The 15,550-nt window shown below is 32.1% G+C and overlaps 1 protein-coding gene across 1 annotated transcript; it reads left to right on the top strand.

Moving 5' to 3' along the window:
• The first annotated feature begins 215 nt into the window (after positions 1-215).
• On the top strand, positions 216-12,850 carry LOC138701813 (ankyrin repeat domain-containing protein 40-like). Its single transcript, XM_069829087.1, has 3 exons — positions 216-427; positions 2,072-2,445; positions 5,701-12,850. Exons 1-3 carry the CDS (start codon positions 303-305, stop codon positions 6,057-6,059), a joined length of 858 nt encoding a protein of 285 aa, XP_069685188.1. The 5' UTR covers positions 216-302; the 3' UTR covers positions 6,060-12,850.
• The last annotated feature ends 2,700 nt before the right edge of the window (positions 12,851-15,550 follow it).

Genomic DNA, 15,550 nt, shown 5'->3' with positions numbered 1-15,550 from the left:
GTTGATTTGAATAATTTCGAGGGAAAAATTGTTCCGGAGCCGGGTATCGATCCCGGGACCTTTGGTTTAACGTACCAACGCTCTACCACTGAGCTACTCGGGAACTCTAACCGACACCGATCCAATTTATTCCAAATTATTCGAAATAATATTTTGCTTAGCGTTCAACTATATTCAGAGGTTGGTACTAAACTTGATCTTATGCAATCTGGCAACACTGGCTTCTGCTTAGCACAGTGGAAGAGGGGATTGACATTTCAACTATTTAATTTAGCTGATGTTATTGTTTATGCCTGAAAGAAATGGATCGAAGTAAAGCATTGGAAGAAAATTTGAGAGAAGCATCTTGTATCGGTGATGTAGAAGGAGTGGAAGAATTAATAAATAAAGGAGTCAATGTTAATGCGAAGCATGATATTAATGGATGGTAATATTTATGTATTGATGATTTTTATTGGTTATGTTTCATAAAGTTTGAAATTAAGGAACTTTGTTTTGATGATATTACTTGCTTACAATGTTGAATATGTAGTTAGGCACATCTGTACAGATTAATCTTTAGGAATACAAGAAGTAATGGTCGAATTCTCATGCTTTATTTATAGAACCGCTTATTTATGTATGTGTATTGATAAATGAAAATGTTGTCGTGGCGTTACCTTATGGCAATATTGAAACAACCTTCATATTTAAAACTTCTATTGAAATCTATATCTAAAGTGTTCTTTTTTGGACATGTGTCAGTTCTAAAGGGCCTGAGATAGATGGATAAGGAGATTTCCACATTAATGTAGACCTATTCTTCAAAATTCGTATGTCCTAGTAAATAATTAGCCTACTATTTGGAAATGTTTAAAATTTGGTGAGCTTAAGGTAGTTCAAAGGATTACAGACGTAGCTAAATTTTGTAGCCAGGGTGATACTACTATCAATGTACCAGAATTCTTGATAATTCGGTAGAAATCTTTGGTCAATATGGCGGACATCATCGAGGATCAGTGATAGGTTAGGTTTGATTTGTTGAAGGTTTTGATGTGTCTACTAAAAACGTACATGCAAGGCATACCAAAAACCTCAACAAACCAAACCATACCTAATCTATCACATCTTTGATATCACTGATGTCCGCCATAATGACCAAAGTTTTCTATCGAATTACCGAATTCATGTGTTTCAAAATGAGATAATATTTAGGTCTGATTAGAATTTCTGAGATTTGTAAATATTCACAAAAGCGCTATACTTCAGAATACCAGTACCGTGTGAGTACTTATGTACAAAGACTGTACAAATTAAAAACAATTAAAACATCTTTTTTATTAATGGCACAAGGGTAGATAAATAAATAATTACATATAATAGATATGTCCCCTGGACCAAACATAAATAATTTAATAAAGCAATAATGATATACGCAGTATTCTGAAGTCGTTCCCACAAAAGTCTGAAGTTACTGTATTTTTTTAATTTAATTTTGTAATCATAGTAATTTGATGATACAATTTAAATAGATTATTAAAGACTTGGTAATTGTTTACATTTGCGTTACCAAAGGAAGGCGTATATGTATCTATTCACACTCACCTAACTACCAAAACACGTATGTGCAAGGTATACCGAAAACCGAACTAACCAAACCTAACCTATCACTGATACTGGACCTTACGAAAACTCGCCTTCTATCTATAAACATACCATAAAGCTTCCATGTTAGGCATGCGATTCAACCTTTCTACTGGTCACTACTTTCACAGCAACTTTCCACCCTTTTTCCTGTGCGAAATTGGTGTCGCCACTCAATTTGCCTTTTGTTTACAGTACATATGGCTAGACTGAAAGCCAAGTTTGTGAATACATCCTGTCTTTCATTGGTAACGCAATTGTAAAAATAAAAAAAATTAATAAATAAAAATTTTATTTTAGTAACTGTAGGTCCATTTTAAGATTTTTTTTAATTGAAGAACCGTTTGTAGTCAAAATAATTTCAATACTGATACATTCGTCTAAAGGCTTAAAACTCAATGCTTCAGTGAAAAATAAAATTGTATTTACAGTATTATGTCTGATATAGGACACCATTGCATTGGGCAGCAAAACGAGGTCATAAAGCTATTGTGAGTTTGTTGCTTGCAAATGGGGCAGACACAACAACAGTTACAGCAAAAGGAGAGACACCAGCATCATTATGTGGTAATTCCGAAGTTCGTAAACTCTTAGGAATGGAACCTGGAGGGACAACAGGTACATCAGATTCTAATCCAAATCTTCCTATCACTCCATATTATTTAAAACATCAGCCGCTGAATGGTAGAGTGGATTTGGGATCATCATCATCATCATCATCCGTAAGGAGAAACACAGATATGTCGCATACAAACTCTACTCCAGTCACAAGTCCAGCCATGAAAACAACACCGCAAACTGGAATTTCAGCCCAGAATGACGGTAAGTTTTCAGGTTTATTTATATTCTTTCCTGATAATGGTGTTCTTCAGTGATGTTTGATGTATTACAGAAGTATTGTTTCAAAATTAAAATTGCTGTGTAAATAATTCACGTTGTTTAGAATGCTGGTAACTTCCTTTTCATGACTATGCAAGACTATTTCATTTTTCACCGTATAACTTTTAGCAGCATCATTTTTCTTAATGTTGAGCACAAAGATAAAGTATTTAGATACGTGCACTACAAAAAAAATTCATTTGGAGATATTTGCGAAGTACACTTTGTCAGTATTACTAGCAAGACTACCGAAAAAATGTCCAAGCATCCTGTCTGCATGGCTGTCTGTGTACAGTACAGTGACTTCTCTCAAACTATTGGACTGATTTTTTTTTTCATATTCAATATCTGTGAATCAATTTATCTGGAAATGATGCACACGATATGTAACAATGTTGAGTAAAAAAATCTAGTTTTTAATAATAATAATAATAATAATAATAATAATTATTATTATTATTATTATTATTATTATTATTATTAATGGTGGTAGCCCCAAATATTTTCCTAAGAACCTTATTCTCAAACACCTTAATCTCTGTTCTCTCTCAAGGTGAGAGTCCAAGTTTCATAACCATACAGTACAACCGGTAATATAACTGTTTTATAAATTCCAACTTTCAGATTTTTTGACAGCAGACTAGATGACAAAAGCTTCTCAACCGAATAATAACAGACATTTCCCATATTTATTCTGCGTTTAATTTCCTCCCGAGTGTCATTTTATTTGTTACTGTTGCTCCAAGATATTTGAATTTTTTCACCTCTTTGAAGGATAAATCTCCAATTTTTATGTTTCCATTTCGTACAATATGCTGGTCACGAGACATAATCATATACTTTGTCTTTTCTGGATTTACTTCCAAACCTATCACTTTACTTGCTTCAAGTAAAATTTCCGTGTTTTCCCTAATCGTTTGTGGATTTTCTCGTAACATATTCACGTCATCTGCATAGACAAGAATTAGTAAGACAGACATAGAAACAAATTATAGTGAAGGAAAAAGCAATGAGGAGTCTGGTAAAATAGGGAAACGTTAGATATAGGGAAAATAGATGGGAAGTATGGTGGAACAGATAAGGTAGGGTAGTAATCACAATACAAGGTAGGTAATGAGCAAGGAAGTACAAACAATGATGCGTGAATGGGTGGTAAATGAATTAGTGGAAGAATCTGAGCTAGTAATTATCTTATTGTACAAGGATGAAGACACACTTAATGAAAATGTTTATTAATAAGGGAAAGAATGGCCGATAAATAAATGGGAGGATTGGAAGAATGAAACGGAGTGTAGTTAGTTAGAATGAAGTAGAGAGTATGTAACGTAGTTTACAAATGACGGAATAGCATTTTTAGGTAATGAAATTGAAATTAAAGAGTGGTCGATATGGAAATGTCAAAAACGAATGTAGAGTGGAACTGATTTTGTAGTAGGAGGACCTCATTACATGAAGGTATTACTGGACATGAAATATATTTTATTATGGTATATCATAGTAATAATTAAAAAATGGTTAGACGAAGGTAGACAAGGCTATGGACAGAGTTAAGTAAGAGAGAATATTAGAAATAATGTCCTAACAGTGAGTAAGAAAAATAATGTAGGACAAGTTAGATTAGAATAAGATGCTTAATGTTAGTAAGTGGTGATGTAATTAGTCAGTAAATTATTGTTAAGCAAGTGGAAATGTAAGAGATTGTAATGATGGCACCATATACAATAATGTGACGTCCATCATTACATGTAATTGAATGGCTGACAAATATATATCATATATATATTTATTTATTTTATCCTTTTCTCTGTCTTTTATTCTTCCTTAATTTTTTTCTTCCTTTCTCTCTCTCTCTCTTCTTATTTCTTTTCTGCTTTGGTCCTTCCTTTCTCTTTTTATTCCATTTTATTTTCTTATTATAGACACAACAGAGAATGCATTACAATACTGCAAAAAAATCGATTTCTAGATTTTTGGGGAAATGCACGTTTTCAGTATCCCTGATAACCGAAAATGTAGTTTACATAAAATCGTCGTTTACGAGTTGTAGTTTATTTTAATGAACATTGAAATGTTTTTGTTGGCTTTGAATAGTGTGAAATAATTGGTTTGAAAATATGACACACTGACATAGTGCTTTAAGGGAAGACTCCACTGAAAATCATGAAAATTTTTCCAAATTTTTTTAGCTATTTCACTTATTCAGAATTTATATTTTCATACCCCAAATGGATTCAGCTCAATTCTGATTACAAATACTCGTATGTTTACACTTTTTAAATTAAGGCTGGAAGGGGGCGTGGAATTTAAAGATCTGTCAAAATTGTTTTTCATCGAAGAATTCTTTTTTAAAATTTCTGATTACAAATCTAGTAACTAGATGAATGTAGCGGAGGAGAATATTAATTTACATAAATATTCATTTTATTTTCAAATCTATTTTTCTGTGTTCATTTTTGTTGATTCAACACCAACTTTGTTATGCCAAATATTAATCAATCTGGATGAAATTTTTACAGCAAGTATTTATGAGGTAGCTGCATGTTTCTATGCATTTATTTTGTGAGAAATGCTGCTAGTTTATTTTATTAATATTTTTCTTAATGCTGCTAGTTTATTTTATTAATATTTTTCTTAAGAATAAACTAGCAGCATTTCTCACAAAATAAATGCATAGAAACATGTAGCTACCTCATAAATACTTGCAGTAAAAATTTCATCCAGATTGATTAATATTTGGCATAAGAAAGTTGGTGTTGAATCAACAAAAGTGAACACAGAAAAATAGATTTGAAAATAAAATGAATATGTATGTAAATTAATATTCTCCTCCGCTACATTCATCTAGTAACTTCAGGGAGTTACTAGATTTGTAATCAGAAATTTTAAAAAAGAATTCTTCGATGAAAAACAATTTTGACAGCTCTTTAAATTCCACGCCCCCTTCCAGCCTTAATTTAAAAAAGTGTAAACATACGAGTATTTGTAATCAGAATTGAGCTGAATCCATTTGGGGTATGAAAATATAAATTCTGAATAAGTGAAATAGCTAAAAAAAATTTGGAAAAATTTTCATGATTTTCAGTGGAGTCTTCCCTTAAACCTAATGGTATATATACTAGAAATTTTTTTATTTCTAAAAGCCCTGATAAAATTCATATGGATTAATTGAATCACCTTTTTTTTTCCATTTCTTTTCAGAATTGGTGTTGAAAGTTCGCATAGCCAATTCCATTGATCCAGACTTTATTGAAGTGGAAATTCCAAGGACTGAACTCTCATATTCTAGGTTGTTAAGAGTATGTTGTGAAGAGTTGGGCATCAGTGCTAATCAAATCATACGTGTCCGTAAGCTTCCAGATACACTTGTGCGTAAAGACAAAGATGTACAGCGATTCCGAGACTTCCAGGAAATAGAAATTGTCATTGCTACACCTTCAGGCAAGAATAAACTGATACCTGGAAGCAACGGCCTCATTGCTGGAGCAGGGATAGGAGGAGCAAACTTAAATGGTTACCAGTCCATTTCTTTGTATAAAAATCAAACAATTTTGTACTAAAATTTTCTATGTTAACCAAATTGAATGCTTTCCGAAAGGTGAAGAAACTACACATAAATAACGTCAAATGACATTTTACAAGCTTATCTACAAATTTAATTTATACATAATTATTTATTGATGTTAATAAATTCACAAAAAATGTGAAATGGTGATAGGGAAGTAGTCAGGGTGTATTTTAAAATACCATTCAGTATTCTTTTCGAAAGACTATGAATCTCCCAATAACATCTGTCATGCAGTATTAAGTGATACTGAAGCTCGTAATTAAGGTACTTCTCTAACTTAAATTACACATGTTATTGTTATGTTGGTTGATATATTATGAACGCCAATATAAGTTACTTGTGACCAAAGATAATTGAAGCATTACATTGCGAGTTTAATTGGCTTCAGTAGAATGGTTCAGTAATATGTCTAAGTGAGTTGGCTGTTTGTATTCATTCATTCGTTTGTTAATTTGTTTTCAAATTATTTATATGAATTACAGAGTTGCATTTCTCAAATATATTTGTTAAACAGTCAAAATATTTATCACTTTGTAACATTGTAGCAACAGAATTTCTTAATCTCCCTTCCCAATTTCTTCACCCTGGAGATTTTACTGAAAGTGACCTGATAGTACACTTCAGAATATTAAAACTCCTGCCATTGTTTTAATATGTAAGTTTATTAAGTTTTTTTATTTATATTTTTTACTTACCTTAATCATCACTTAATGTTATTGTCTTAAGATAAATATCAAATCCAGCCTATACCATATACCCAAACGAAATCTCTTTGGTATTACTTATGGTCTAGAGTAAAATTCGAGAATTTTTAACATTGGTATTAAAAATGTACTTCGTTTTCTATATTTCCTCTTTACCTTTTCATTATATCAAATATGCATAAATAGTACTGTGATGCTGCAAAAATTCTCTTTCGAAATATTCGCAGAAGTATATGATTTCAGCTATACCTGATACCAGAAAAGTGTCTGTATGTAATAATTTCTTCTAAACTATTGAACGGATTTTGTTTATGATCAGTATCAACAATTCAGTTTATTTGGGAATGTTATAGGTAGGCCTACATGGGTTATAATCACTGTATTTGCTCGCATATTAGACCCCCCCCCCTCCTGTGCGTTCAAGAGCAAAAAGTAAAAAATATATATACAGGTTGGAAGCGATATAACCCTGCGTATTGAAAGGAGAGATAGATTACATGAAAATAAACAAATAATCTTATACGTTTTGAGATTAAGTGTATGCTTAATTAAATAATTGCATTGAAACTTTAAACTTGCTGCAATGCCCAAGATTCTGCATGGAGACATTGAACTCATCCAAAGTGAGATGTAAACAAAAAGCTATGTATTGCAAAATCAAGCGACTGCTTCGGCCTGGATTTTTCTCGACCAAATTAAAAATTTCTCCCTGTCAACAATTTCGTCAGTCGTTATTGACCCCGATTGCAAAATGTTGGAATTATGCTGTGTCACGGACCAGTTAGCAGACAGCGATGAATATCTCTGTACTGGGTAATGAATGAAGTAATTAATGATATAGCCATGATGTCCCATGTTAGGCAAAGGCCTCCTGTGTAGGACCCCCTTCACAAGGGTGGCTCATGGGTACTCGCTTGGTGAGCCAATCCAGGTGAATTGTAGATACTGTCGTGGCACAGTTATTAATCCTGTTAAACTTTACTAGTGTCAGCACTTTGTTCTTTGGTCCTTTTATACGTATTACTAACACCAGCACTTTGACAAACACTGAGATTACTATTTACAATATTTTAACTAGCACTTCCATGAACACTGATTTTACTATGTACACTATTTCTTCAAATCTGTGCGTCAGTGGCTAACCATGACAATATCTTTGAAAAATATTGGAGTGCAAGAGGTCAAATGACTTTATTGTCAAATGCCTGGCATTAGAAAACAACAACAACTATTTCTTTTTTTCGAAAACTATAAACTTTCCCACTGATATGGTATTAGACTATTTTCGTTATACTCAATATGAACAATTCGCTCTGCAAAGCTGCAGAGTTATTTCACTTCCACTCTGTATATATAATATAGTGCTTGAGGTTGCGGGTTCGATCCCGGCCCAGGTCTAAGTGTGCTTAAATGCGACAGGCTCATGTCAGCAGATTTACTGGCATGTAAAATAACTCCTACAGACAAATTCCTACACACCGGCGACGCTGATATAACCTCAGCAGTTGCAAGCATTGTTAAATAAACCATAATTAAAAAGATTATATATATACCGAAAGTAATGTCATTAATTTCAGGGGGTTGTTCTTTGAAATATTTCAAACAAAAAAACTTAATACATTTTTGCTTCCTTTTTGAGATAAAAATTGGTTTATATGAAATATTTCCAATTTTTTTTGGGTAAACCATTGATTTAATTCCCGATATGCTCAGTCAATTTAAGAGAGCAGTGTATTATGATAATAAATTACTGAAAGAATTTTAGTTTTATCCTTTAAATGTGCAGAAATTTGATCCGAACAAATGTGACACTTTTAATTTCCTTTTTAGAACGAAAAGTTACATTTGTTCGGATCAAATTTCTGCACATCTAAAGAACAATTTTTTAATCATTTAGTATCATAATACACTGTTCTCTTGAATTGACTGAGAATATTGGAAATTAAATCAATGGCTTCCCCAAAACATGCTATGAAATGTTTCATATAAAACCATTTTTATCTTGAAAGGTAAGTCAAAACGAGCAAAATTGTATTAAACTTTTTTGTTTGAATTATCTCAAAGAATAACCCCTTGAAATTAATGACATTACTTACGGTTCACTCTGTATATCTGCATATGAGATTACCTAACATTCGATTTACAATTGAGGAAAACCTCGGGGGTGGGGAAAGGGGGAACCAAACCAAATAATTAATCAGTCCAAGAGGAATTCGAACTCATGCCGGAACACAGTCTTGGAGCATGAGTCGAGCTGCTAACTCCTATGTTATGTCAATGGCTAGGAAGAATGTTACGGGAAAAAGTTGTTTAATTATTTATTCCATTCCATGTTACGTAACTGTATAAAATTATACGGTATATTATAACGAAAATGTGTTGTTTTTGTGATCTTTGAATGTAAAACGACAATTTTCCTCACTTAATGAACTAAATAATATCAAACTTCTTGATTGATATTCAACTATTCATTAGCTGAGTTAAAATTTTACATAATAATGAACTTTTTTTATTTAAATATTAATATTATAGAGTCAATTCCAGTGCCTACTTTATAAGTTCTATAAACACTGAGTATTTTGTAAACTTCTGTATCTTGATTAGAACAGTAATTATATTCTTTTCAAAGCGTAACGATTTTTTTTCAACTTGGTTATTTGATGATGCTTTATCAACTATTCGGTTATCTAGCATCGAAGTTGGTGATAGCGAGATGGTATTTGGCGAGATGAGGCCAAGGATTCGCCATAGATTACCTGACATTTGCCTTATGGTTGGGGAAAACCTTGGAAAAAACCCAAGTGGGAATTGAACCTGCGCCCGAGCTCGACAGGCAAGCACCTTAGCCGACTGAACTACATCGGTGGCTAACAAGTTGCTATTTTTTGTTCATCAGAAGTAGGCAGCGATGGCTGCTTTTGTGTATTAATGAGTTACGTCACATTGATTGTTCTCTTGAGAATAAAATATTTCTTTTTCTCGCTCAAAGTGCACAGTTTTCACATTTTCATTTAGTCTACCAGAACATAGGAAATGATCTCAACTGAATTGTTGATTGCAAAAAAACACCCTAAGTCACGAAATACAGATTTCGTGAAAACATGAAAAAAAAACATCATATTGGATTAATGGATTGCTATAAATAGTTATGAACTTATGTAAGTGATTATAGAATTCCTTTTTCTTGATCATATCCCAGTGGTTCAGATTCAAAATTTAATTACAAATTTGCTAAAAAATTATTTTAAGACGTGAATTTAGATTGTTTTTGTAATCATCTCATAATTATATTTGATGTAGGCCTATAAAATGGCTTCAGACACTACAAATCTTAAATAAGCTTTATTTAAACCTTTGAAAACAAGTTGGTGAGCATTTGCATTACACTAACTACACTTTGTATGTTGTAATATTTTGCACATTTCTTTGTTTATATTTTTTTTTTTACTAGCAACTGAACATTGACACATCATTATTTTTCTCTTCCAGACTCTTAAGATATGCATAATACAATATTGAGATTACGTTTTACACATATTATATATGTCCCACCACATTCTTTCTAACATAGCTGTGGTTTTCTATGTTTCACTATTTTTGCTACAACTTGTCTTATATCACTGGCACATGTTATACCAGTACCTTGTAATACTTGGTCATGCTCAAATCTTGCAATGTTTAAAAATGGATTTGCAGCCTTCACAAGTCACTTTTTTAGAAACTTTCTTGCCACTGTAGTTAATATGTTCTTCACTATGAATTCTGGCCTTTTAAGCAATATTTCTTCTATATTCCGAAGTATGTTTTGCCCTTTTTTTGGAATACACACTAGTGAGCTTCTCCAGTAGAGCTAACTACTGCCTGTTGAGTGCAAAAACAATTGAAGGGTACACGGGAAAAATTAACAATGTTACAATGCTGTTAAGGGTGATGTCATTATCTAATTCACTGTATTAATACAAATGTTAGTGTTATTTTTATCAAAAGTGGTCAAGGAGAATTAAAATCACAGATACACTCATCATTCCCTTCATTTCAAGTAGAAACATCAATAAATTTTGCAATAATATACTGAAATAGATCACTATCTCACCCTTAATGGAAATGTGACATTGTTCGTTTTTCCCATGTACCCTTCAATTGTAATCCTGCATTTCGGGTGTTTTTATGCTCAACACAATTTGATGCCTTATGCTTCAGAGTACTTAATTGTCACTTCGGTTATTTTTCTGTTGAGACTGATGCATCTACGTGCGAAGTAGCCTTTACAATGCTCATCACATTTTCAACCAAAATGTGACTTAGGATTTTTTGCAATCAGCGATTCAACTGCAGTACTTAGTATATTCAGTAGTTACTAGAATGAAGCAGTGCCATGAAAAGTGCATAAATTGGGTGAGGTAGCATTGCTAGATATCATTTGTTTAGGCTACTGACATATTAGGCAGTGCAAATTTAACTGTTCAAGTGGTAGGATTGTATTTCACTACCATTTACCTGCGTGATTGTCATGATTCTAAACCAAGATGAATTGAGTGGACAGTTGATTGAAAGTTTTTACTTCTAGAAGTTTGAAAACCCTAAAACGATTCATGAGGCCTACTTCAAATACAGACCTAACACATACAACCAATAAGGAGTTCAGTAGAAAGGATATGATAATAGCTGAGTGTGTGGTTATGATAGAAAGGATATGTTAATAACTGAGTGTGTGGTTATGAGTTGGAATGCCTTCTTCTCCACCCCCAGTGTCTTCTGCCGCTGTCAGCAGTTCATGAAATATAGTGGGAATGTGTTACTGTGTTAGTAAAAAACATATTGAGTATTGTTTTCAATCTTAATGCCTTGAGTTGGCGTGAATATTGCAACATTATTGAGTCATGCCTACCATGATGGAGCAGAAAACTCAGTGTATGAAATTTTGTGACACATTTGAACTCGCTATAAGAGAGTGTGATGAAAGCAAAACCTCAGAAAATTCGGGTGTTTTCTTGGGAGTTGTGAATTTTGTTTTTAGTATACGGTAATTAGACAATTGAATGAAAAAAAAAAAAGAAGACTTTTAAGGGGACCTCTAAAATGATTCAAAATGAATTGTTGAACTGTATGCTAGATATATACAATAGTAACACACACACACGATTTTATTCATGAATCTCCACTGAAACTAGGAAAGAAGTACTGTTGTATTGAAAAAATACATTTATCTAATAATATTAATGTTAGATACGGAGATAAATGCTACATTGTTATAGGAAATGGATGTGCATAGACTTTTTTTTGTATTAATATATATCTTACGTGTCATTTAACAGATATTTGAACATACTGTATATGCATATGACAATTGATAGGAAAAGATATATATTATGATAGATGTGAATGCAGACGGAAATCTTTATTACAGTTTTAGTGGATCGAAATATATGCAAAAAAAAAAAATAATTTCCACAAATTAATATTTGTGAGATGTTTCTGCACACAGGATACGTTCAAAAGGTACTTACTGACGCTTCAAGATAGTGTATTTCAAGAGTTGCTGGCTGGAAACTTTACTGGATCATTACATTTAAAATATTTATAAAACAATTTGTTTCAAATAAATTATTCTTGAAAAAAGGAAAGTGAAAAAAGAATAATTGAACATAGTTTGTGCAAAGTTTTTCTAATTATTCTTTTATGTGTATGTATACAGTGTCAGTTGTCTGCTTTCTGAACGTATCTCATATCCATATAATTTTTATAACTTTGCTACTCTTTGTCTGCAATACACCTATGGAGTGCACTTTGTTACATATCTCAACGAAATCCCTGTTTGGCACATTTTTTAAACTTACACTCCAAATATATAACAATTCTTATGGACTGAAGCTTCTGTTTCTTAATATTGTATACACTGTAGACTACCTACTTAACTTAATTTGTAACTGTTTTTGGGAGCAGATAATAGTGATATTTTTTATAAATAAATATTATTTCATTGCACATGTAAATAGTGAAGTGTATTGTTAGTATTTGTTTCTTGACGAACTTTTGATGTATACATTAATATAAATAAATCAGTTACAGAAACTTACAAGTGTATAGAAAATAAAAACTTGATGCATGAGACTAAAATGAAGTCTGTGTGTTTGATCAGAACAAGATAATTCCAAAAATGGCGTTTTTTTTAGCTAAAAGTGCAGCACTATGTAAAAAAAAACAGTTCTCTTTCATTTGGTGTACCTGTGATATCTCCATTTAATCTCATTTTATTTTCAATCACATTTGTATGTAAACTAGAATTATGATTTGTGTGAGAAAAGTGAAAATAAAACTGCTTGTATCCCAAAACAGATTTTTTGGAGTTATCATGTTTTGACCACAGAACTATTCCTTGTGAAATGAAATTGTTCCCCTTAATTCTTGCAAAATTTGTCATAATGATAGACATCCGAAAATATGTATGAAGCTCGATAATTTATTTCGTGGACTAATGCCTTGTCATCAGTTCTCTTCATTGCTGAGTACTTTACATCGTAATATTGATGCCATTGCAATAGGATACTGTAAGATCTAAAAAATTACTCCAGTTGGATTTCCCATACATGGTTGCTTCAACAAAAGCAGTAACACAGTGCTGGGAGCTGGTAAAGTTGAGGAGAGAAATAAAAAATTAAACTATATAATGTATTATGATAGGTGTGTCTGATTTATTTTTGTAGTCGGAAATCGACAGTTTGTTTCATCTCTGCTTGTACTATATCAATGGACTGAGACTTTAATAATGCTAAACAAACATTTAGTATATTGTTATGCTACCATAAATTTCAAATGTCTGATGTTTCCATAACAGTTTCTCTAATTCACTTACGGAATGCAAAATATTTTCTTGTAGAAGTAGTAACATTCTGTAGAAACCTGTTGTTCTCAGTAACTTCCACTTCAGCTGTTGGCTTAAGTGCTGAAAAAGATCAAGTACTGTAACATGGGGTGGATCCGATAAAAATATTCAGTTTTCTAGTGTTAACTAGAAAAGGTTACATTCTAGCAAAAAACCGATTTAATTTTAGAATGCTGTCTACCGAATGTAAATATCCTCTATTGTTTTCAACTTCAAGTTTTTTTTTATTGTTGATCAGTGTCATTTCAATAGGAGGAGTGAATCCAACACACATTATTTCATCATTAAATCAGTTACATATAACTGAATGTGTGAAAATGATCACTGATTGAAGGTTTAAAAAAGTTTTTAAACAGTGTTTCGATATTTATGACAATATAATTGTAACAAGATCGTAAATGACTTATTCAACATCGTAGTTCTCAGTATTAAAGAATGTATATTTCCCATGTCGCACATTTTGTTGCATCACATTTTGAAGTACCTGCCCTTCGTCTATGTCTGTGACAGGTTATATAAAAAAAAGTATCACCCTCTCCCACTTGTTTAGAGAAAGTTCTTCTCATACAAGTCCTTTTCTATTTTTCTATTCACTCTGCCAAGGAAATATTTTATTATTTTCTTAAAGGTGAAATTATTTTCTGATAGCTTAATTTATCATTAATTGTCGTTTAAGGGACCCCAAATTCTTCTGAAGCTTTTCTAATACTTAATTTTCCACATTTTAAAACTTTCACCACATTACAAAGGTACACTGAATTGCAATTGCACTTTTTTGGTGGTCCTAGCTTCTTTGCATATACCCACATTGTTGAATTTAACTTACAACGTAACGAAAATTAAGTAAAGTAGCATAATTTAGTAACAAAATTAATGCAGGGCAGACATGACTGGTACCATGATGGTTGAAAACTGTTCTGGAAGACATTAGGATGCGATATTGGCAGTTGTTTAGTCAACTGTCTGAACCTCACAAGTGATACCAACAAGACACCACTTATGAGGCAACTAAGCCAGGAGATAATGAGTTAGGGTGGCCAGTTCCTTTCCCCCTCCATTGTATACATCACTTACTAGCTACATAATATTACACTAATCAGACTTAAATTGTATACAAACAATAAAATTGTTCTTCCTCTGACACATATCGGCAAGTGAGATGTACTGCTGGATAACAGATGTACATTAGGGAGTATTGAAAAGGGCCGAAAAAGAATTTTTTTCGTAAATAAAAAATTTAAGGGTTCGCAAAAGTTGCATTATGGAGCCAACATTTCACACAAAAATTTGGACCTCCTAGAAGCACTTTTAACTGAGCCGCAGGAGTCTAAAGATTATCGTATAAAGTAAAGTTTTTATTTTATTATTTTTTTTTTTTTCATAATTCTTTGGTGCATGGTCAGTGGGGCTTAAGTCACTTCTTTTTTACAATTTTTAGTTTCTGAAAAGCTATTGAAAAAAAATTTTTAAGTTTTCATTTGATATTACGGAGTTGTGCTTGGGTGGAATTACAAGTCATAATACAGTAAAATGATCAATTTGCCTTAAGTCTTATTTTCTAACATTTTGTTGGTATTAACGGTTATGTCAACATATATTCTTAGTATCATCACTATATGTTGTACTGGAGAAATATTATGTTGACCACTTAAGATTTTTATGCTTCTGTACATAAACTAACAGTTGTCTATACTGTATTAATAATGAAGCCTGTAAGATTTATATTTCCACTGTTGTTACATTCTAGAATGTGAAAGAATAGCATTGAATTACTGAAAGTATTGTAGCAATTCAGTCCTGTCAGTATCCTTCATGTCTGTAATGTTATTATTAATTTTTGTGACAAATGAAATTCGAAAAAAAAAATTTATTGCAGTATACAAAAAATAAACCATA

Source organism: Periplaneta americana, chromosome 6 (genome assembly GCF_040183065.1).
Source record: "Periplaneta americana isolate PAMFEO1 chromosome 6, P.americana_PAMFEO1_priV1, whole genome shotgun sequence".
In the NCBI taxonomy this organism is placed as follows: Eukaryota; Metazoa; Arthropoda; class Insecta; order Blattodea; family Blattidae; genus Periplaneta; species Periplaneta americana.
This window is presented reverse-complemented; position numbering and strand designations above follow the sequence as displayed.